This window comes from Monocercomonoides exilis, assembly GCF_001643675.1.
Source record: "Monocercomonoides exilis strain PA203 chromosome Unknown scaffold17-1647472, whole genome shotgun sequence".
Lineage (NCBI taxonomy): Eukaryota > Preaxostyla > Oxymonadida > Polymastigidae > Monocercomonoides > Monocercomonoides exilis.
In genome coordinates, this window is record NW_027150562.1 from 166,774 (window position 1) to 190,010 (window position 23,237).

Below are 23,237 nucleotides of genomic sequence, written 5' to 3' on the forward strand. Positions count from 1 at the left end.
CTTTCTATGCGAAATTCTTTTTATACATTGGTTTTATAAAGACTTTTAATTTGGTAATAATAACGAAACGATGAAATGAAAAATTAGACCACAAAAGAGCTTAATTCCTTTTGCCTATCTTCTTCAAGTGTTTGCCATTGCTCCATCAGCCATGCCTGTGGAAGATGCTTCCTTGTAATTTTCAAAATATTGATATATTTTGGGTTTGCCTCATCTGAAACACTTGTAGTCTCCACGATTGCGACTGCAATTTTAAAAAGATGAATCAAAACTGTGCCTTCTTTTGTTGAAGGATCAACAACTGTCACTTGGGCTCCATCAAGCGGTTCAGAGAGAATGGCTCGAACATGAGCAGCCACTGCTGAATCTCCCAGGCCCATAACTGCCTCGTCATTTGACTCAATCCACGTTGAGAGTGTATCATGGCAACCACGTGCTTCAATTTCATCTGTTTCACGAGGCAAGCACTGCACAAAGAACACCTTCAGTGCTTTGTATTGTGCTTCTCCTCCAGGCAGCGCAAGCGCCTGGTGCAGCATAATCGACCGCAGCGCACCAACCGCATTATCTTTGGCAATGTTAAGGAGCATGTCTTCAATCTCCTCCTCTTCAAACTTCATCATGGATTCGATGTTCTTGATAGCCTGGCCCACATACGGCTCAAACAGCTTGCCGCCGATGCGCGCACAGGTCGAAATCATCGAGAACGAGTTCTGCATTGACGTGGTCTCCAAGTGGACGAGCGGGCACGTGCAGTCCGAGAGCATCAGGGCAAGCTCAGCATACACAGGGATCCTCTCCAGCATCGGCTCACCTCCGTATGAAAGAGCATCCTCCAGAACAAACAGTGCCCCTCCGCGGTCAGCTTCTTCAGAACAAGGCGAGTCCGCCAGCATTTGCGCAGCCTCGGGTGAAGTGGAAGCTGCTTCTGGAAGCGAAACGCCTGCGAATGCAGAAGGCTGAGGGCATTTGGCAATCCGGATGAACAGATCTTCGATTGTCCGATATTGCGGGACGAATGTAGCACCGTAGATCTTCATGAGAAGTGAAATGATCATGCAGAGATCTCCGATGATGTTGTCAGAACTGTCTGCTTCTTCGGCTGCATCGTTCTCCTCAGCCCCAGCGATGACTTCCTTGTCGCCTTCTCGAATTAACCGCTGCAGCTCCCACTTCTCCTTCCTTGATTTCACCAGAGCAGCACTCACAAACTGCACAATGGCCTGGAAGTTCGGCATCCCCACAGACGGAGGGAGTGACACGAAAGACGACTTCCCAAAGGGAAAGTGCGCTGACGCGAAAGCTGGAGATGCTGGATTCAGAATTGGTCCAATGGCTTCCAATGAAGTCTTCATTGTACTCACCATTTCTTGTCTCTCGTCGCTTTCTGCGTCTTCTTCGTCCATGTAGATAGCAGCCAGAATGGGAAAGACAAGAGTGAGCATCTGCACAGGATGCCAGCCTTCTGGAGGCTGAGGCACAGGCGGAAGAGGAGGCAGCGCAAACTGTGCGGATGAAGGAGGAGCAGGAAATGTCGAACGGCGGATGATCTCAAGTGTCACTGGGTCGTTGTCATCATCGTCCTCTGACTTGAATGATGGGTGAAACGGAGAAGCAGCAGTGACTGGAGAGAGGCAAGCAATGCATGCTGCAATAAGCTCAGCTCCAGCTTGTGTAGGAGAGAGTGCATTGTCGTCGTTGTATTCTCTCAGAATTTCCACAGCTGCTTCAAAGCACATTGGAACATACTGCGAAAAATATGGTCCCAGTCCTTGTGCATATGATATCAGATACAGCACAGCTGTCTGTCTGTTGTGACATGCATTCTCCTCTGTTGTCACAAACACTCCTGGCTCAATCTCTTTGGTGATGTATCCTGTGTCATTCATCAGCCTGTCCACACTTCCAGCATCTCCTTGGAAATGATGTGCATCTTGTGCTGTGAATGTAGTAAAAGTTACCTTTTTTCTGGCCTGTTGCACAAGCGGAGGTATCACAAATGGCAGCATTGGAACAAACCGCGCTTGGAGCAGCTCTGCTATTCGTGTCCACGCTTCTGTGACAGACGCATCTCGCGCATCGTCGTCGGTGTTGTGGGCAGGCTTCACACGATCAGTTGAGAGAGAGTCTGGTGAAGCAGATGAAGGGGTGCTGCTGGATGATGCGCCAGGCACTGTGTACTTCAACGGAGTGGGGTGTGAAATGTCTGTGCAGATGGAAGACATAGAAGGTGTGTGGATGTTCTTTTCGCTGCTCTCTTCTGGATGCAGCCTTCGGAAGATCCGCAGCACAGCATCAGTAAAAGGCACAATGTACATCGCACTCTCCTTCTGTCCAACAGCCTGCAGCAGCGCCGCCATGCACAGCATGCAGTTCCCTTGGAACTCCTTTTCGTCTTCGGTGTATACCTCGTCTGCCGACAGCGCCTGCATCAGCATCGGAGCCAAGCGAGCACAATAGCTGCCCCTCATCCCTCCTCTCACGCAGTCACACAAAATCGTCATCGCATTTATCGCCATGTTGCGCAGTTCGAAGTGCGGGTTGGCGGCAAACAGCAGCAGCGTCTGCACAATAGGATCAACCAACACCACCAGTTTCTCTCTTTCTGTATACTCCAGAAATGTCTTCAACGACGACAGTGCCAAAAAGCGTGGTGTTGTCATCCCGTTCAAACGGAGCGAAAGCAGAGAAAGCAGAAGCGCCTGCCCCATCTCGAGGGCAAACGTGGACTTGCCAGTGATTGCCTGCTGAACAGACTCGCAGAGCGCACCAATCAGCTGGCAGCCGCATGCAACAATACGCGGGTTATCATCCCTCAGCTCGCCAAGCACCTGACCGTCGGGTGAAGTGGAACTTGACGCAGAACTAGCTCCTGGAGCACCCGAAGTGCCAGTCGCTGATGCAGCCAACAGACGGGAAATGTAAGGCCCAAATGAAATGGGTGTGGCGAGTGACATAGCGCCAGGCGTGCCAGGGATGCCAGTGATTGTGAAGAGCGCCATGTTCAGCACCTGCCTTGCCATGCTCTTTTGGGTAAGCTGTTTGACTGAGCTTTCGATGAGAGATGCTGTCAGCTGCAGCGCCACGAAGCGATATCGCCAGTCGGGTGACATTGCCAGCTGCTGCAGAAGAGGAAGAAACACCTCAGTCGAGTAGCGCCCTCCGAACTTCTGCGACACACGATACATCGCTGATATGCAGACTTCACCTGTTTGCTCTGGATCTTCGTCCTTTTAAAATACAAAAAAGAAAGAAAGATAGATATATAGAAGAAGCGAGAAGGATGAAAGAAAAAATAAAGAGTTGGTTTTTTTAATGAACAATTTCATTCAATTAAAATTCAAAAAAAAAAAAAAAAAAAAAAAAAAGATATCTATTTCTTACATAACTTTTATTAAAATTCATCTTTTTTATCCTCAACAATTACGTTTTTGACCAAAAAAAATACCTCGTCATCATTGATCCAATCATCAGATGTTCTAAACGTCACAAAAATGTCAACCAAAAGCTTCAAAAAAGTAGGTCCAAAATCGCCTGTTTTCCCTTTCGATTTCATCAGCGTCTTCTTCAAGTGAATGCACAGCCTGACAATCAGCTCCATTGAGATGTTGCGCAATGAGAGCAGAGATTGCCGGGTGGACTCCGAAAGCCCCGTCAGTGGCGAAACAGGGGCAGACTGGCCAGCTGCAGCTGCGGCTGGAGGGATGACAGCAGCTGGCTGAGAAGCAGACTGGGGGACAGCATCCATGGCAGTCTTGTTGCTGGTCTCGCAGATGTGCTTGAGTCCAGCCAGATACGCCTGCAGCTCGTCCTCGAAGATGTTCGGGCGCTGCTCCACAATTGTGATGGTGCTCTCAATGATGGCTATCGTGTCTTCATACTGCCCGGCACTTAATGTCGTGCCAATAAGCTTCAGGTTGCATACAGAATTGATAGGAGAAATGAATGTAAAAATGAATGAGGGCAATAAATTTTATACGGGTGCAAAAAGTTAAGTAGAACAAACATTGAGAATTTGCTTAGCAACAGGTTTAAAATGTTGAATTTGAGCTTTCTTCAGCTGCGTCGTTTTTGCCATTGTAGATGCTGCTGCAACGGCAAGAAGTCGTATCTAGACGTTGATTGAATTTGAAGGAATAATAAAAAGATGCATTCAGGGCACAACATCGACATGAACCACACCTTCGTGCTCTCTGTATCTGACAAAGCAGACAAAATGATAGATGACAATATTGAGCTATAACGTTCAAATCGCTTAGGATCTGCTTCAACTACTTCCGTAAAGATAAGCATTGACGCTTCTCTCACATGTGCTTTTTCATTCTTTGTCCAATTAAAAAGTGATTGAAGAAATGTTGGCCAGAGATCTCCTGAAACAGAAAAAAAATGTTTTAAAAAATTAACAAATAAATAATAAATAACGAATAAACTTCAATTCAATAAAAATACTGAAAAATAAAATCAAACCAAGTTCAAAGCAAGTAGCTCCAAGTATTCCAATGCAATGTGCAAGGCCATTATTTACTGTCTCAGAATTATTTCCTTCCAGAAGTTGGTGTGTTAATCCGTTAATAATAAATTCAAGCGTATCTTTTGAAATTTCGGATAATATAGATTTTGTTTTCCCTGATTGTTGAATTTTTAATCTAAGATGAGTAAGTGCCGTAAATTTTGCCTGCATAAACAGCGAATAAATAGAATAAAAAATAGCGCGATAAAAAGCATTTTGTAATAAATTAAAACCAGATCATCTTGTGAACTATTTACTAGCGCTACGCTTGATCGAACGTACCCGTTCGGATCTCCTGTGGAATAGTTCTGAATAAATGTTTCAGCTTCTTTTCTAATATCATTCTGCGGAGAGTTGACATTGAGGATGTAAGTTGCAAATTGGGTTTCTGTTATCATTTATATTTGATTATTCTCCTGATTAATGTATCAGACAATTTGAAGCAATGATAAACAGGATTTTTTGAGAATATATTTTTATAATATATATGATCTTAATGAAAATCTGATATTATAAAAAGTGAAAAACTAATTTCAGATGGATAAAATATTATTTCAGTTATTTTTACGTAATGGACCTGTACTCACTGAGCAATATCTATTAGGTTTGTTTTGAAGCTTTTTACGTTTGAAATATCGTATTTTACAATTTTTTGAAAGATACAATGAAAATCACTCCTGGTGAAATTGATTCTTGTATTGTTCGTTTGAATCAAACTTTAAGTTGCTTGTCACTACGTATAACAAGCATCGTTTTTTGTGGCGAAACAATTTACTCGATTATTAACATTAAAGATGATGCAGCTTCCAAAATTGGAACACATTATTCTCCAGATGATATATCATTTTTTAAAACCATTGTGTGTTATTTCAAACAGTGTTTTTAGCAATTTATTAAATTTTAAATTTTTTGTGATTGATGATTACAGATTAATGCATTGCTTCTTGATGGTGAGATAAAAAGAAAAGAACTTATAAATCAGTGTACGATAAAATCTGGTTATAATGCGGAACGAACTCTTCAAGAATTGGTATTTTTTCATTTATTTTTTAACTTTTTGTTATTATTCATTTTTCATCTCCACATATTATTATTTTAGATTTTTGATGAATGGTTGTACGATGACAATGGTAAAGTGTCGTTTGGAGCACGTTCATATCTTGAGCTTGAGTCAAATTTATTATCAATAAGTGACAACATCGGAGGCCTGGCATTTATGTGTTCTCTTTGTTCTGCTGTTCATGTTGGATGTTCTTTCAAGGACAACGGAGTTAAATGTGCTCATTGTGAAACAAAAATGCACGATAAATGTAAAATAGAGTATGAAAAGAAATTTGATCGTTGCCCTGTATGTCGAAGGCCTGCTCAATGGATACCATTAATTCGAAAGAAAGATCGAGCAAAGCAAGACGAGGGGAGGGCTGATGGAGAGTCTTCAGAGGAAGATAAATATCACAAGCAAGCTCTTCGCGAAGAATTTCAGAGAAAACGAGTTGAAAGTGGATTAGACGAGCTGGATGATGAAGAATTAGATTCGATGATTGAAGCTCAAGAACGCACAAAAAAATTATCTTGCACAAGTTCAACATCAATAAGCGAACCATCTTCATCAAAATCAATTCATCAAAAAATAAGGAAAAATAGGAAAAATATCGCTCATTCGTCGTTTCAGAGGGAAACCGAAGATACAAGTGAAAGTTATGGAGATGGTTCCGAAGAAATTGAATCAGATTATAATTCTGAAGAAATTGCAAAAGATCTTGACACAGACGAAATAGAATCTGCAAGCTCGTCGAATGTTTAATTTTAATTTTTCTCATTTTTTTTTATTTTAATTTTTTTTAAAAAAAAACACAAAAAATAATTCAAAGTGAGTATTTTAATTATAAAAAAATGAAATTATGATTTTTTGAATTCAAAAATAAATAAATAAATAAATAAATAAATAAACACTTTCTAATGAGAACAAAATTCACCGACGGACTTGACAATTAAAAAAACGATATGCTTCTTAAGTTTAATTTGTTAGTGTGCAGATAATGACCGGTGAAAAAAATTCATTTTATATTTTTATTTATTATCACTATTTCTAATGAATACAATTATGATATTTCGAAAGTGGTTTTCGAATTACAGTGATTCACAACTGAGAAAACCTCTGTTAAAAATCCAACAAGAATTTTAATTTAGAAAACTTCCTCACTTTAAATAAAATGCCGGCAAGATGGGATTATATCGAAGTGAAAATTTTTCATTTTAAATGTTATCAAACTATTTGAAAACATATGTTATTACATTATTTTCATGTTCAACGAATAAAAAATTGATGATTTGGAAAAAAAAAAAGAAAAATAAAAATTTAAATAAATAATTCATTTTTGGGTCATGATTAAAATGAATTAAAAATCAATTAATCGTCGCTCCAATTTGATGCATTAGCACCATCAGAAATCTCATCACTTGAAGAATTGTCATCTTCTGGAACAGAAATATCATCTATATCATCTATATCAGGAACATCATTTTCGATTTCTTCTCTTCTTCAATAATATCTCTCCCATTTTATCTTCCATGGACTATATATCTCACAATATCCATAAAAGAAACTTTCACCGGTTTTTTCACCATCCAAAAAGAAAGGTAGTCTCCAATATATTTCTCTCTTATGCCATGTCTTGGAAAAAAAGATCTCAGATGTGACCACATTCCTTCCACTGTATTTGTGCATGCCTGTGTAATTGGATCCACAAAATTTTTTGAATGATTCATTGTTTGATGGATGTAGCTATGATCCTTCAAGCTGCTGTACGCACGCCATTCATCGCTCATTATTGTGGTTCCTGGATGGATATGAGATTTTATTAGTGGAACAAGTGTTTCGGAACTTCTGTTAGGAACAATAAAAACAAATCTTCTTTTTGTAATTTTCTTATCTTCATTTCTTTCAATTCCCCCAAATATCCATATCTGCATTTTTCTTCTGCCTCTCTTATACTTTCTTCTTCTCCAAATACATTCGTCGATTTCAACTGTTTTTCCTACACCACCAATCATGATAGGGTTTCGATTAATGATATTCATGCACTCAACACGTAAAACACTACTCCAATATCCCACAATTTTTGGATCAACTTCTATAATAGAGCTTATTTGAGTTTGCATTAGCCCTTGCCATAGTAATAAAACAATTAATAAGAATTTGCCTAGGCCAATTTTGTTGCTTTCTAATCTTGTATTTTTGAAAATTGTCAGTTTTTTGTTTCATTTGAAGCACATCCAAAATCTGTAAGTTCATTTTTCATTCAATAAAGCCAAACTCTTATGGTGAATAGAACACTCAGGATGTTTGTCTTGTAAAACAAATCGATAAAACCACTCCCAAGCCTTTTCTTCATCAGTGAATGTTTTCAAAAGTTCAAAATTATGTTCCTTTTCATCTTCGGGATACGCCATTTTCACTGAAAAATTTTTGATCAAACCCATATAACGCTTGTTTCACCCAAAATTATATTTTTTCATAAAAAATATGCTTGTCATATTCTAGCATTTTTAATAACATAAAGATTGTTAGAATACACAAATAAATATGTTGCAATAGAAAAATTAAAGTTTTGAGAACTTCGATATAATACCATTATGCCAAATACCCTTATCAGTTGTTTAAATTTTATGTTTTCGATTTTCAAAACTAATATGTGAGTATTTTTATTGGTACCAGTTTTTTTATTGGCACCAAAAATTATTTTCATTATCTTCATTTCATTAAAGCTCATAAATCTGTTTCATAACATAAGTACAAAAAACAAATAAAAATTAAGCTATACGTCAAATATTTTTTCTAAAAAACTTTCTCAGAAAAACGATCTAATAATTTTTAACTTTTATATTTCGATCAATATTTTGCTCGTATTTTCTTGACTGATTGCTGTTGCGAGTTTTTATCACGGAATTCACAAAAACAATTGTATTTTCCGTATTTATTACTTATTCGTTATATTTTGAACCATTTATTTAAGTGTATTTTTGCATTTCACCATTTTTGTTAAAACATGCAAAATCAAATGAATGTGTTTGTTTTATCGATTTTCATGAAGTTTGTGATATTTAATATGTTTATTTAACAACATATTCTTGATATTGAATAATTGCCAATTTGTCAATATTTTGATAAATGCAATTCTTTGAAAAGCGTGATCCATTGATTTCTTTCAAATTTTGAATTAAAGTTCGTTTTCAAAAAATGTATAATATACAAAAATAATTTTTTTATCAATATCTTTTGATATTTTTTGACAAGACAAACACATTCATTTGATTTTGCATGTTTTAACAAAAATGGTGAAATGCAAAAATACACTTAAATAAATGGTTCAAAATATAACGAATAAGTAATAAATACGGAAAATACAATTGTTTTTGTGAATTCCGTGATAAAAACTCGCAACAGCAATCAGTCAAGAAAATACGAGCAAAATATTGATCGAAATATAAAAGTTAAAAATTATTAGATCGTTTTTCTGAGAAAGTTTTTTAGAAAAAATATTTGACGTATAGCTTAATTTTTATTTGTTTTTTGTACTTATGTTATGAAACAGATTTATGAGCTTTAATGAAATGAAGATAATGAAAATAATTTTTGGTGCCAATAAAAAAACTGGTACCAATAAAAATACTCGCCTAAACACATTAACAAAGAAAAAATCTTTATTTCCAACATTTCCTTTTAGAAAATATCTCTCTCATTTCTCTTAGGGATTTGATCATATATTTTTGATAATAACTGCTTTCACAACACTGAAATTTTTTAGTTTTTTATCTAAAAATTTTCCTGTTTGAGGATTTTTTCATCCAAAAACAGGTTTTTCATGGTCAATAGTTCAACTTTCAAACTTTTTTTTTTCTCAGGTCTCAATGTGCCTTTTTCCTTTTTATTTTTCAAATTGGTGATTATTTATGTTATCATAACTTTCTTTGTGATGTTGATTGTAATTATAAAATTTTGTGTATTTGTAAATTAAAATTTTCGTCAAAAAGATTAATTCATTTGGGTGATAATTTTTCAAAACAAACATATTCTTTGATTTTTTTAAATTGGAAAATTGTCCTTTAATGTTTGGAAATGAACACTGAAAAGTGAACAGGCATATTTAAGAGATCATCGTCTTTATTTCAGCTCTAACATTTATTTTTTGAACAGTCGTGATAAATTCAGCATTTGAATTCAAAAACTTTTCTTTATTACAAACAACCTTTGAAAAATCAATACCCCGAAAAAAGTAATGATTTCGAAAACAATCACCCATTTCTTTGTATCAAAAGATATAGTTATATGTGAAAGAAAAATAGTGATGTTTTTGTTTGAGTTATCGCTTTTCTGTGTTGATTAACGAAAGTTTTTGAAATAAATAATTGAACCGAGATATTTATTCGAAAAAATATGATTCGAAAAATAATAACCTAAATGAAACATTTTTTCGTGGAATCAACAACAAAAAATGTTTTATTCGTTTTGAAAATGGTATGGATATTTTATTGTTGATTCTATGAAAAAGAATTGAATGTGTGATTATGAATATGAAACTATGTGATTTCATGAATTTGAAAATGAATAGAAATATGTGAAAAATTCGTATGTGCACTGGTCATAGAAATAATTACAGATGCAAACAATATTCAATGGAATAATATTAGGTTTTGATTGAAACTTTTATCTCACAATATGGTTTGTTTTAAATTGACAAACAAAATTATTATTTTTCTTTTATAACTATAATCTGAATGAGACATTTTTTTCAAACATTGAGCATGAAAACACTGTTTGGATAGATCGAATTTTCCTGGTCCATAATTTGAATTTTGCTTTTTTGATAATTGCATAAGTTTTTCAAATAAAAAGAAAATTCAGCAATTTAATCGACAGATGTCAACCACTAGTTGATCAGGGATTCAGCGCACCAATAAAAACTTTTACGGTGAAAATAAAGCGTTTTAGTTACAAACAATGAAAAATAATTATCGTTTTAATCAAAATAAACCAGGGTTCTTGTATTGTTAAATTTTCAAAATAATATTCCACCAGGAACAGCAAACTGTCGAAGATAAAAAGATTCGTGTTTTATATGTCATCACCATAGCTGCGACACATGTTCATTTTATTGCCACTATTATTTTATTCTTTCACGAATTATATAAACAAATGATGGAAACGATACACTTATCACTATGCGAAAAAACATATGATTTCTATTATAAACATCTATAATGAAATTCTTTATTTTAATTAAAACCAAAAATTTTTAAATATAAATAACAATTTTTAATTAAAGAAATTATTTAAGAAATGTGAAATTTTCTGTCCATTGAATTTTAAAAAATATAATTTGATAATTTGAATAATGAATGCAATGAATTTCTTCCCCCCAAAAGATATGATTTTGTCTTGCATTCATTTGTAGCAATGTTTTTAGAAACAACAAACATTCATTCTTTTTATGAATGCAAATTTTCTTGCTAAAGTCGATAAACTTTTTTAATAAAATGAACACCATTGAAGTTATTATTTCTCAAATTATCGCTCAACATTGTCATAACACAGAGACAAATTTGAAAAAGAAAAAATAAAAATCAAGTTTTTTTTATCACCAATCTGTTTTAAAAAAAAAAATAAGAAAATAAGTGTGAAAGTTGTCGATCACAAGAAATTAAATCAGAAATTATTCGTTGTTAATTGCAGGATAAATATTAAAAATTTTGAATAAGTTATTATTCATTCATTCATTTTTTTATTTATTTCAAGTCAAAAAAATAAGGGGTGCAGGCAATTTTGATTTTCAGTTTTTCTCCTATCTACATCTATGGTGAGGTGCTCCACCAACATGAAAGCAGCACACAATTTTGTTGCATTATTATTGCTTGCCATAAGCTGCGGAAATAGCCAAGAAATTGCAGAAAAACAAATTCAACAAGAAAGGGATGAGGAGATGCAGAAAGGCAAGATCAACATTTCAGATGAAAAAGGAACGGATAGCAATATTTTTTCGATTCGGAATGAAGTGATTGGGAATGCATCAGGAAATCACATCTGTGGTGCTCACACAAGCTTCGCCCTCATCAACACCTCCTTGTGTGTGACCCATCTCAACCTCATCCCTCTCAGTGGCTGTCCACTCCTCACTGCCCAGCACCACTCCGCTGCCTCCATCTGCTCCTCCACTTGCATCATCCACCCACCTTCCCTCAACAACCGCCACCAACTCCACCTCTTCCTCTCTGCCCATGCCTCCCTCGCCCTCACGAACTTCTCCCTCATCATCCCTCAACCAGCTGTCATCTCCTTTCCCCTCTTCTCCACCCAAATAATCCCCTTTATTCTGCCCACTCTCCAATCCCTGCCTCCTTCTCCATCTCTCACTCCTCATTCTTCTCTTTCGTCTCCCTCATCCAACCTTTCCTTTTTTCTCCTTCTTCTCTCTCTTCCTCGTCCTCTTCTCCATCCCCTTCCCTTTCCCCTTCTCCTTCCTCATCCTCATCCTCATCCTCATTCTCATCATCTTCTATTTCTTCCCCTTTCCCTTCCTCTTCCCCTTCCATTTCCTCTTCCCCTTCCCCTCTCCATATCCATCGCCAATCCCATTCCCACCTCCAAATCCACCTCCATCTCCATCTCTCAAACACCCTCTTCGCAAACATCTCCTCTCCTCAATCTCATCTATCACTTTCATCCCTTCCCTCCCACTCACTCAACCCATTCGCCTCAACCTCTTCTTCCTCTTCTCTCTCTTCCACCAATATCAACGCATATGCAATCCCCTCCTTCTCCATTCGCTCAACCCTCTCTATCCACTCAACTCTCTTCCACCACACCCACAGCCCCATCGATGGTGCCATCCTCCCCAACCTCAACAGTCCATCCACTTCTCTTTCTGCCTTCAACACCTCTTTTCTTCACCAAACTCGATCTTCATCGAATGGCCCTATCGTACATGTTGGAAATGAAACTGATCGAAAAACTCCTGGAAGATTGGCTTCATTCGATTTAAACAGCTATCGCTTCGAATGGTGTGAATGGAATGATTCAAATAGCGGGTCAAATCGTGGTGGTGCACTTTATGTTTATTGCACAAATGCAAATCTCACAATCACGTCATGTTCGTTTTTCAATTGTTTAACCAGTGATCATGGTGGAGCATTGCATTGCGAAAATTTATTGAAAATCAACATCACAAAATCCAATTTCACACGTTGTTCTGCATATCATGGGGGAGCAGTTCACGCAAGGTATCCGCAATCTTATTCTGTTTATTCATTCTCAGAAAATAAAGTGGAAAGTTGTTCAATAACAAATTGGTGTGGAACTGATTGGTATTTTTACATAGGTGCTTTTCCTTCAAACGGTCAATTCCAGTTTTCCAAATGGAAGTGCATTGCAAATTTTGGTGGCATTTCTTCTGGTTCTTTAACATTTCGTTGGCCTCCGAATAACAAACCAAACAAATTTTTAATCATTGAGTGTCTGTTCATCGACAACAAGCTGACTGCTACTTCTTATGGCGGAGCTGGAATATACTTTGATGGAACTTCCTCTTGGATGAATGGAAAAAAATTCATCACTTTTTGTTTCTTCGATGGTAACACCGCTTCAAATGGCAGGGGAAACGATGTGTTTTTCAATGGCAGCATCACCCAGTCTCCATTCCAGCAATGCGGCTCAACAACCGCAACAAAAAGAGTGTGGAATGCAGGAACTGCAGATAATGCGATGTACAACAGTTGGCTTCCAATCATTGACCAGAACAAAATCGTTGCAAATGGTGGAAGTGATGTTGATGCCTGTGGCAAAACACAGCAAAGCCCATGTGCCACGGTTGAGTATGCTCTTGGATGTGTTGCTCCCTTCAGTGATGCCTCCCTCACTCTCCTCAGCTCCATTTTCACTCCCGCTCAAACACTTTCCTTCCGTGCCCCAACTACAAAAATCACAGGAAATGGCACAACTTCCACCACTATCTCCTCCAGTGGCATTCCCCAACCACAAAACTCACATTCACAGTCATCACAATCAGCATCATCATTTTCATCATTTTCATCATTTTCATCAATATCAACATTTTCTTCACCAGATCCATCTGCCTCGTTTGCCCTCTTCCAACAGACTCAGGGCTCCCTCACAGTCTCTGCCCTCGCCATCGCCCACAACTCCACAAGCACCATCACCCCCATCCTCTTCCACCTCTCCGATAACTCCCCTTCCCTCAACCTCAACACAACCACCATCACCGGAACAACCTCCAATTCAATCACCACACCCCTCTTCTTCCTCACTGCTGGCTCCCTCGCCCTCAACCACACAGCAATCACCAGTCTCACCCTCAACAGCCAAAGCATCTTCCATCTCACCTCCCTCACAGCTCCCCTCACCCTCAACTCCTCCAGCATCACCCACATCACCTCCACTGCCACCCCCGCCAGCTGTGTCCTCTCCTCTACCACCTCCCCTGCCCTCTCCCTCTCCCTCACCAACTGCACCATGACCAACATCAACTCAGCTCCACAAAACCAACAGACTGTCACCAATGGCGGGTGCATCTCATTCGCCTCATCTGCCCCTGCCAACTCGTTTTCGGTGAGTGACACCACCTTCTCCGACTGTTGTGTGAGTGAGGATGCGAGTTCCGGAGGAAGAGGTGGAGGGATATATCTGGATTGCAGCCTGAATGAAGAAGGATTTCAGTTTTCATCAATATCGTTTTCTGGGTGTAGGGCAACAGTCGGGAAGAACATGTTTGTGAAGCAACAATTTGATGAATTGTGTGAAGGCAGAGCGTTTTGCATTTGATTGCACAGAATATAAGGATGATGGAAATGCATTTGTTGGAGAAGATGCGATTTATGGGGAAATTGATCTCCGAGTGTTTCTTGTTTCTTTGAAGTGGATGGTTATGTCTGTGTCGAAGGCTGGACATGACACATTGGGATGTGGGAGTGAAATATTCCCATGTGAATCATTGAAAAGTGGAATTGATCACATTGACAGAAGCGAAACAGAAGGAGAAAGGAAAGTGAATGTGAGAGATGATGGAACAATGGAAGATGCTTGTTTGTTTTCAAAAGCCATTGTGATTGATGGGTGTGTGAATGAGGAAGATGATATAAAGCACAGACTTGTTCATTTTGATGAGACAATAAATGGGGATTCTGCATCTTCTTCATCTGTAATTTCATCAACAGTTTCACTCAGCTTGTTATCTTTGAAGCTGCAGATTCCAAGTCAATTTGCATCAAATATGAATTCGTTGATCTCATCGAATGGGGTTCTTCAACTCAAAAACTGTTCCTTTGAAAACCAATCATCAGATATCTTTCAATACTCGTTGATAACCACAACAAGTGGAAGTTGCACATTGAAGGGATGCAGTTTGGCAGATTGTTCATTTGTCAAATGCCCATTGGAGATGAATTCTTCTGTTGTTATTGAAGAATGCAACTTTACAAATATTGTGAACACTGGAAGCAGTGAAGGAGGCTCAACAAAAGTGATATTGAAAGGGAATGAAATACTGGAGATCAAATCGACAAATGCATCTTCTTGTTCGCTTTTAACAACAAATGGAAAAGGAGGTTTCTTGTATCTGGATTGTCAAAATTGCTTGAATGAAGCACCATTTCTTTTGGAAGGCGTTTCGTTTGCAAACAACAAAGCAGCCATTGGAAAGAACATGTTTATGCTGGCAAAGGATTTTAACAGTTCAGTCACAAATGATACATTCAAGTTTGATTATTTATCAATGAAAGATGATAAAACTCTGTTTGTTGGGAGTGATAACAATAATTCAAACAAAGATTTGTTCATGTTCCTCGTTCCATTCAGCTCAACTGAAATATTTATTTCATCGACTGGATTTGATGTTGCACGTTGCGGAAGTGAAGAAGAGCCATGCAAAACGATGTGGAAAGAGATGGAAAACATGAGAGATGGAGATGCTATGAAAACAATTCTGATTGAAGGATCAACTATTATTCAAAACTCATTCAATGTGTCCAATTATTTGATCAAAAAAAGTGTAAAGATGGGAGAAGAAGAAACAAAAGCCAAATTGAATTTTGAAAAGGCAGTTGGAAGTCAACTGGAATATTTCATGGGAAATGATATTCACCTTAAATTGAGGAATATCCAACTGCAACTGACACCTGGATTTGACAACTCAGCAGAATCAATTATTTCAAACAGAGGTGGAGATTTGGTGATAACTGGATCCTCATTCCATTCAGAAGCAGGAGTGAACAATGGATTTGATTGTAAGTTTGTGGATGTGATTAGAGGCAGTGTGGAAGTGAATGATTTGTCGATTGAATCATGCAATGTTGGAAACAGTATATTTACCATTCACGATTCTGGAGTTGTTTGCCATTTGGCGAATGTTTGAGTGGATTCGTTGAATGAAAGCAGAGGATGCATTTTGTCAATCAAGAAATCTGAGCCAGGATCAAAATTGAAAAACAAAAATGAGAAAATAAATCTTCAAATTGAGAAATCATCATTTTCAGGAGTGAAGAGGAGCGACAATGGAGCGAGCATTTTGGAGTCTGCGAGTGAGAATAAGATTTGTTTGGCTGTGAATGAGAGCAACATCGCAGAAGACAAAGCAGAATTGAGTGAAAAAGGAGGGGCGATATTCTTCACATTGGGTGCATCTGGATCAATGAAGATGATTGACTCAACAATCAGTCAATGCAGCTGCAACAACAACACAGGGAGAGGAGGAGGAGTGTATCTGGCGACAAAGGAAAGAGGAGAATTGAATTTCACATTTGTGAGGATGAAATTCAGTGCAAACACAGCAAGTGTGGGGAATGATATTTTCATTGAATGTTTCAACATCACATCGCAGATCAATGAAAGCCAGTTTCGGTTTGATCTTCGAGAGGGATATTACACTCGCAACAATGCAATATATGGAATTGATGAATACCAGCATGCAATTAACACAGATCTTATTGGATTGATAACAATCCATCAGAGTGACACAATCATTGTGAGCAGCGTGAATGGATCGAATGAGAGACAATGTGGAACCAACACGCTTCCGTGTTGTTCGATAGATTATGGGTTGATGCATCTGACTTCAGATTTCATTAGCCAGATGTTTATTGTTGAAGAGAGTGCAATTGGTGAAGAGATGCATATGAAGGAAATGAGTTTGAGTTCAAAGAACAGAGAAAACTGTGAAATTGAAGTGAAATCAGAGATTGATAGAACGAGAATGGTTTTGATAGCAACAACAGAAGCAGTATCATTGCTGAGAGTGAACTTTGTATTAAACACAAATTTCACATCCACGCATGAATCACTGATATCACCAGAGGGAGGGATTCTTGAAATTATGAATATCTCATTCACAACAAAACAATTGACGGAAAGAGAAAATCCTGATTTTGCGAGCATTCCATTCCACATTATTCAAATGGTAAAAGGAGAATTACAACTTGATGGATGCACAATTTCAAATCTCATTCTTCAAAAGTCTGCACTGTATCTTTCATCATTTTCTCCATCAGTAATTTATTTATTAACGATTTGCAATTCAACAATAAAAACTTCTCTGATAGATATTAATGAATGTGGGCAATTGAATATGGAAAAGGTTCAAACAGAAAATATCACAGTTGAAGGAAATGAAGAATCGTTGATATCTTGCTTGTCAATGAAAAAGGCGATTCAATTAACAAATTGCACAATAGGGAAAATAAGTTCAAAGAACACAAAAGGAAAATTGATGAAATTGGAGGATTGCTTGGATGTAAAAATGGATAGTTGCATTTTTGATGGGAGCGCAAAGGAAAGAAATGAAAAGAATTTGGATGTTGAAGAAGAAGAGACGTGCAGATGGGATGAATCTCTTGTGGATGTTGTGAAGAGTTCTGTAATGATGAAAGATACAACAATATCAGATTCACCAAAAGGTGGAATATCAATGAGTGGAGGAAATGTGATAATTGAAACAGGGAATTTCACGAACAATAATCCATCTATTGAAGGATATTCATCACTGAGAAGAAACATCATTTGTTCAGATTCAGGAACATTGAATGTGATGAGTTTGAAAGGGGGAGATGGATTGAAGGATAATACTTCACTTTGGATGTTGAATGAAGGATGCAGTTTTGAAGGGATTATTTCAGAAAGAGATTCATCATTTTTCATTCCTGTGCTGGAGAGTGTGGAAGCAAAAGAAGAGACAGATAAAATAAAATTGACAATAAAAGGGATGCTTTTTATTCCATGCAATCTGCCATTTTCAATTGTGAAGAGAAAAGGAGAAGAGAAAGAGATTGAACAACATAATTTTGATTCAAATGGATTCTTGTCAGAAAGAGAAGCAGAAGGAAGTGTGGCAAAAGATCTTATCAGCAGTTGTGGAGATGAAATAGAACTGAGTGTTCATATTTCGTTTGGAAATGCAGAGTCTCCTTCATCAACAAATTTATTCATCCTGAAGAACAGAAGTGAACCTCAATCAAAAGGAGATGAAAGAATTGCGAAAGGAGAAAATGAAGGAAAATCGAAATGGCCAATTATTGTGATTGTTTTATTGGTTGTGATATTATTGATAGTTCTTGCCATTTCAATTATATTCGTTGCTCGATGGAAGAAGGCAAAGAATGAGAATAAAGATTTGAGAGAGATAGTGAATGACACAGTGAAAAAGGATCCGAAGGCATTTGAGATGGTAACTATGGAGATGTCTCCCGAGGAGCAGTGGAGAAGAGCAGAGAGAGAAGCTGAAAAGAAAAATGAAGAAAAGATAAATAAGAGAGTGTATGAAAAAAGCTTGGGACACTCGGAATCATCAGAGCATTTGTTGAATGAAAGCGATTCAACTGAATACATATTGGGGAGAGATTCAGACAAGATTCCTGATTGGGTGTTGGAGAAGGTTGAGGAAGAGGAGACAAGAAAGAGATCGTCATCTCCCTCTGTTTCATCAACTTCAACAACAGACACTTCAGATACTGACACAACATTTGTTCGAGCGGAGAGTCTGTGTCCCACCACCTCATCGATGTCTAACTTGGTGGATGCGACGTACTGTTCATCGCCTCACGAAAAGCTAATTGTGGATCTGAGGGATTCGTTGTTTGTGTTGCTTCACGGGAGGAACGAGAAGAAAGAAATGGCGATTGGGGTTTGCAAGAAAGAGAGATGACAGCTGCACAGATCCTGTTCTGGGTGGCTAATCTGGCGCTGCACTCATTTGACGAGATGGAGAACAAGCTTCAGTCATTGGCCAACCTCAGCCCGCACGTTGTTCTGTTTTCAGAGCACATGGTGATCTGCATTGTGATACATTCCGATTTTTCTTCTGATGACAGTTCAGACTCATCATCCATCTCTTCATCAACAGTTGTGACATCTGCAAGCGAAGATGATGATAGAGACTCTCTGCCTTCATCTGCATTTGAGGATGAGGAAGACAACAAGAAGGAATGTATGAGATGGAAGGCACCAGAACTGATGGTGAACAGGAAGATGGAGGCAACAAAGAAGTCTGTTGTGTTTTCTATTGGAATGATGGCATGGGAGTGTCTGACGCTCCAGATTCCATTTGGAGAGTATGAGGCTGAGGCAGCTGGGCAAAAGATTGTGAACGGCGAAAGGCCAAATATCAGCTCAATCGGAATAACATATCTGCAACTTGTGAAAAGCAGCCTTGCCACGCAGGCAAATACTCGTCCAACACTTGTTGAAATCAAGCGAAATTTTATTAGTCAAGCCTCAGCTGGAGCAGCTCAGTAGACAATGTCAGATGCCATTGATTTGCAGTACTATATTGATAGCAAAGAATGCAATTATGAGACGAACTGCTCGCTCGAAGTTAGCCTTTAAGAAATTTTCCCAAAAAACAACGAATAAATTGCGAAAAAAAGAACCAACATAAGCACAGAAAGCAAAGCAAATAAATTGAAACGGAAAAAAGAGGGTTGAAGAAGGAGACAAGTTGGATACAAACTGATATTTATCCATTTTTCTTTTTATTTTGATTCATCTTTTTGATTTTCAGTGGAGTTAGAAACGGCAAGACAAGTTGCATTTGTTTGTGCGATTCAAACAATACGATTGAGTTTGAGTTGACAAAGAGATGCATTCGAGTTCAGTCAGTTTTTCATGATGTTCTTTCTCTGGGATTCAGAGAAACGGGTGAGAAATCCTTGAATAAGCAGTTGGTTGATTTTTGATATTTTTGAATAAATAGAACAACTAATCCATCTTCAAATTATGCTTTTATTTGCGCTTTGGTCAACTTATTACACTCAATGGAATAATATGAAATGATTTTTTACAATTGAAAATATGCTTTATTGTAAAATTTTCGAATAAAAAAAATTGGAAAAGGAGAATCAATCGACACCTCTTTTTATCACCCACATTATTTTAATATTAAAAAAAATTTTTTTTCCCTTTAATAAGCTCTGAAAGAATGTTTTTTGCGTTCACGATTAATTATTTTCGCATTATTATCGCTAGGGTTAAGAAATTATAAAAAATTTTAGGGTTTTCCTCAAAAAATAAAAATATTCTTTTTTGAAATAAAAAGAAAAAAATGAAGTTGATTTTTCTTTTCAGAATCCCGCTATTATACCAAATAAATCTTCAAATAGTTTTAATGTAGATCATTTGATATGTGATACAAATAATTTTCTATGTCTATTCTTACGTGACTGATAAGTCTTCTATTTCCGAATTAATAATAATTATTTGTGAATTTTTAAGTTCCTTCATGAGGTAATTTCTGCGCTTTGGGTTTTTGCATAACCGTATTTCGAACACATCAAATCGCTTAATTTAAAAAGTGAATCAAATTTCTGTATTCTTTTTTTAAGCTCTTTTTCAAGAAAAGCAAAAATATGTATATAATCCTCAATAAAAATTTCGAAAGATAATCTCCATCAATTTTATAAAAAAAATACAGATAACGCAAAAAATTCCGTTCATCGCATAAAAAAACCAGACAAGAACAATTTCACTAAACATGTGTAACTATGTGTCTATTGACAGACAAAATTGGTTTCCTGACGGACCGAGAGAAAGTTTTCACGACAGAACTTCAATTATGAAAACAACAATATCAAATGTTAATATTATCAAATGTTAATTCAAATTAGCGAAGAAAAAAAATACGTTTTTCAAAAAGGATATTGACTAAAATCAAATTTGGAATTTTTTGATCATCGGACTGTCAGTCAAGTCAGTGACTGTCAATGGAGTCAGTATCTGTCAAAAAAGAATTTTTCATTTTATTCAATTCTTCATACTTCACTTTGTTTCATAAATAAAACGAAAAATTCTTTTTTGACAGATACTGACTCCATTGACAGTCACTGACTTTACTGACAGTCCGATGATCAAAAAATTCCAAATTTGATTTTAGTCAATATCATTTTTGAAAAACGTATTTTTTTTCTTCGCTAATTTGAATTAACATTTGATAATATTAACATTTGATATTGTTGTTTTCATAATTGAAGTTCTGTCGTGAAAACTTTCTCTCGGTCTGTCAGGAAACCAATTTTGTCTGTCAATAGACACATAGTTACACATGTTTAGTGAAATTGTTCTTGTTCGGTTTTTTTTTAACTATCTGAACTTAATAAAACAGGTTTTTAATTGAGCACTAAAATGTTCTACGCATTTATCGTTTTGATAATTCTCATGAAACAGAAAAATGTTATTATTGTTCCAAAACCCAAAAATTTTTCAAAAGCTGCTTTTTTTTTAATTTACATGTATCTCTCCTCGTTTCAAAAATCAAACGATGGAAATTTTCATATTTTCATATCCGTATATTACACTTATAACCATACGGGTCATTTTTTTTTTTTTGAAAAGTCGCAAATGTTTCATCACTTTTTTTTTTTTTTTTTATTGATTTATAAAAATAGAATTTGTTTTGTTATCTTTTTTAATTAATCCATTATATTTCTCCGTTTGCAATTAAATGTGACAAAACTGATTGATGTGAGAAAATAATCATTGTGAAAAAATTTGATGGATCAAAAACAAACCAAACCAAACCAAAACAAACCAAACCAAAAAAAAAAAGAAAAGAAAAGAAAAATTCCGTTGATCATTTTTTTTTTTGGTGTTTGACATTTGCAACTTTTCAAAAAGAATAACTAACATCGAAAATTAAATTAATTGTTTTGTATAGGGTTTGAAAATTAATTATTTATAAAAGAAACCGAGTATTATTTCAAAAAATTTCTCCATCGTATCTTTATATGTCAAACATTTATATGGATAACGGAAAAGAAAAATAAAGAAAATTGAGAAAAATTTAAAAAATATTTTAGTGGAACTAAGTTCACAAAAATATTTTATTACGTCCCTATATTTTTCTCAGTTGAATAATTTTTTATATATGGGTGATTATTTGTGTAATTGTATCATTTTTCGAGGTGTTGATCTTTCAAAAATTGTTCGTTTTTTGAAAGAATATTTTAATTCTAAAGAGAAAAAGCATGTTTATTGTTTTTCAAAACAAATGTTTTCACAGAATCAAAGATAAAAAAGTATTCAATAAGCCTTTTCACATTTCAATGTTCATTTGTTAATATTCAAAAAATTTTTTGAACAGAAAATTATGAATGATAAAATATGACGTCAAAAATAATCTCCCATGTGGGTGATTATTTGAGAAAGTACATTATTTCTTCCGATAAGTTCTGTGTGAAATATTGATTCAAGGATTTGTGAATCAACTTTGTTAGGTTTTGTGAAATAAATAAACAACATCACTTTTATTTTTTCATATACAGTTAGTGTCAATAATGGTGAACACTTTCTATAACAGTGAACAGTGGCATTATCTCAACAACTATAGGTAGGTGCATTTTGACAATAAGCCCAAATATTCCTTCATTGAATATAACCAATATGAATTTTTTTAATAATTTATCCAACACAATGAAATTATATTATAATTATTTTTCTTTTTCGGAGAAACTCGGAGAAATAAGATTCTCCGAGTTTCTCCGAAAAATAAAATTGTATGTTTCTTTATTCTTGGGAGCAAGTTGTTTCATTTTTGTATGACTTATCAGTTCATATACATTGAGGGAATTATTGGGCTTATTGTCAAAATGTGACTATCAACGGTTGTTGAGATAATGCGACTGTCCACAGTTATTGAAAGTGTCCACCATTATTAACACAAACTATATACCCTAACCCTAAAAATTGATCAAAAAATGAACCACTTATTTCGAGCGTAAACACTTAAAAGAAGAGCGGGAACAAAGACCTAAGCCCAAGAACTGTTACACTAACCCTACAACCTAAACCAAGCAATCAATACAGAGATTATTTTTGAACTTAAACCCTCAAAATAAAATAATACTGGGTCAGATCAATTCTGCCCACCTTTCTTAAATATTGCCTATATCCGGTTTCGACTGTATAAAGAATTTGTATTCAAAACCTTTTCACAAAAACAAACAGTTCCAGAAAAATCTTTCACCCAGAAAATAGTTATGATTTCAAAAATAATCACCCTTAACTATTGTGTTTATATAAGCATGTGTGTTTAAACTTTGATGTCACTGAGTTTAGCCAGTAATTATTTTTGAAGTTATCCAATTGACAATAATTTTTCTAAAATGATAGTTTTCCATAATTCAAAAATAGTGCGGATTGCCGAAAATGAAAAATAACAAGAATAGTTTAAAACAT

General features: G+C 36.1%; 6 protein-coding genes across 6 annotated transcripts; 3 read left to right on the top strand and 3 right to left on the bottom strand.

The window, feature by feature from the left end:
• Nucleotides 1–83: 83 nt before the first annotated feature.
• Nucleotides 84–4,908, bottom strand: MONOS_1966 (uncharacterized protein; the record flags this gene model as incomplete). Its single annotated transcript, XM_067871853.1, has 6 exons — nucleotides 84–3,230; nucleotides 3,449–3,910; nucleotides 4,007–4,111; nucleotides 4,183–4,370; nucleotides 4,468–4,675; nucleotides 4,744–4,908. 6 exons carry the CDS (start codon nucleotides 4,906–4,908, stop codon nucleotides 84–86), a joined length of 4,275 nt encoding a protein of 1,424 aa, XP_067729079.1.
• An 87-nt stretch (nucleotides 4,909–4,995) lies between these two features.
• On the top strand, nucleotides 4,996–6,393 carry MONOS_1965 (putative non-structural maintenance of chromosomes element 1). Its single transcript, XM_067871852.1, has 4 exons — nucleotides 4,996–5,114; nucleotides 5,170–5,369; nucleotides 5,439–5,540; nucleotides 5,610–6,393. Exons 1-4 carry the CDS (start codon nucleotides 5,048–5,050, stop codon nucleotides 6,312–6,314), a joined length of 1,074 nt encoding a protein of 357 aa, XP_067729080.1. The 5' UTR covers nucleotides 4,996–5,047; the 3' UTR covers nucleotides 6,315–6,393.
• Nucleotides 6,394–11,577: 5,184 nt separating this feature from the next.
• On the bottom strand, nucleotides 11,578–11,928 carry MONOS_12465 (uncharacterized protein; the record flags this gene model as incomplete). The annotated part of the gene is made up of 1 exon (XM_067865088.1): nucleotides 11,578–11,928. One exon carries the CDS (start codon nucleotides 11,926–11,928, stop codon nucleotides 11,578–11,580), a length of 351 nt encoding a protein of 116 aa, XP_067729081.1.
• Nucleotides 11,929–13,054: 1,126 nt separating this feature from the next.
• MONOS_12464 (uncharacterized protein) lies at nucleotides 13,055–13,438 on the bottom strand (the record flags this gene model as incomplete). Its single annotated transcript, XM_067865087.1, has 1 exon — nucleotides 13,055–13,438. One exon carries the CDS (start codon nucleotides 13,436–13,438, stop codon nucleotides 13,055–13,057), a length of 384 nt encoding a protein of 127 aa, XP_067729082.1.
• Nucleotides 13,439–13,494: 56 nt separating this feature from the next.
• On the top strand, nucleotides 13,495–14,040 carry MONOS_12463 (uncharacterized protein; the record flags this gene model as incomplete). The annotated part of the gene is made up of 1 exon (XM_067865086.1): nucleotides 13,495–14,040. One exon carries the CDS (start codon nucleotides 13,495–13,497, stop codon nucleotides 14,038–14,040), a length of 546 nt encoding a protein of 181 aa, XP_067729083.1.
• Nucleotides 14,041–14,310: 270 nt separating this feature from the next.
• Nucleotides 14,311–19,304, top strand: MONOS_12462 (uncharacterized protein; the record flags this gene model as incomplete). The annotated part of the gene is made up of 3 exons (XM_067865085.1): nucleotides 14,311–15,832; nucleotides 16,055–18,547; nucleotides 18,619–19,304. The coding sequence occupies 3 exons, from the start codon at nucleotides 14,311–14,313 to the stop codon at nucleotides 19,302–19,304; spliced, it is 4,701 nt and encodes a 1,566-aa protein (XP_067729084.1).
• Nucleotides 19,305–23,237: the final 3,933 nt, after the last annotated feature.

Excerpts from the sequence above, each read along its gene's own strand:
- MONOS_1965 (XM_067871852.1), top strand. The coding sequence starts at position 5,048 with ATGGATAAAATATTATTTCAGTTATTTTTACGTAATGGACCTGTACTC. Across the intron at positions 5,115-5,169 it reads CACTGAGCAATATCTATTAG|ATACAATGAAAATCACTCCT; the intron begins GTTTGTTTTGAA and ends ATTTTTTGAAAG. Across the intron at positions 5,370-5,438 it reads TATCATTTTTTAAAACCATT|ATTAATGCATTGCTTCTTGA; the intron begins GTGTGTTATTTC and ends TGATGATTACAG.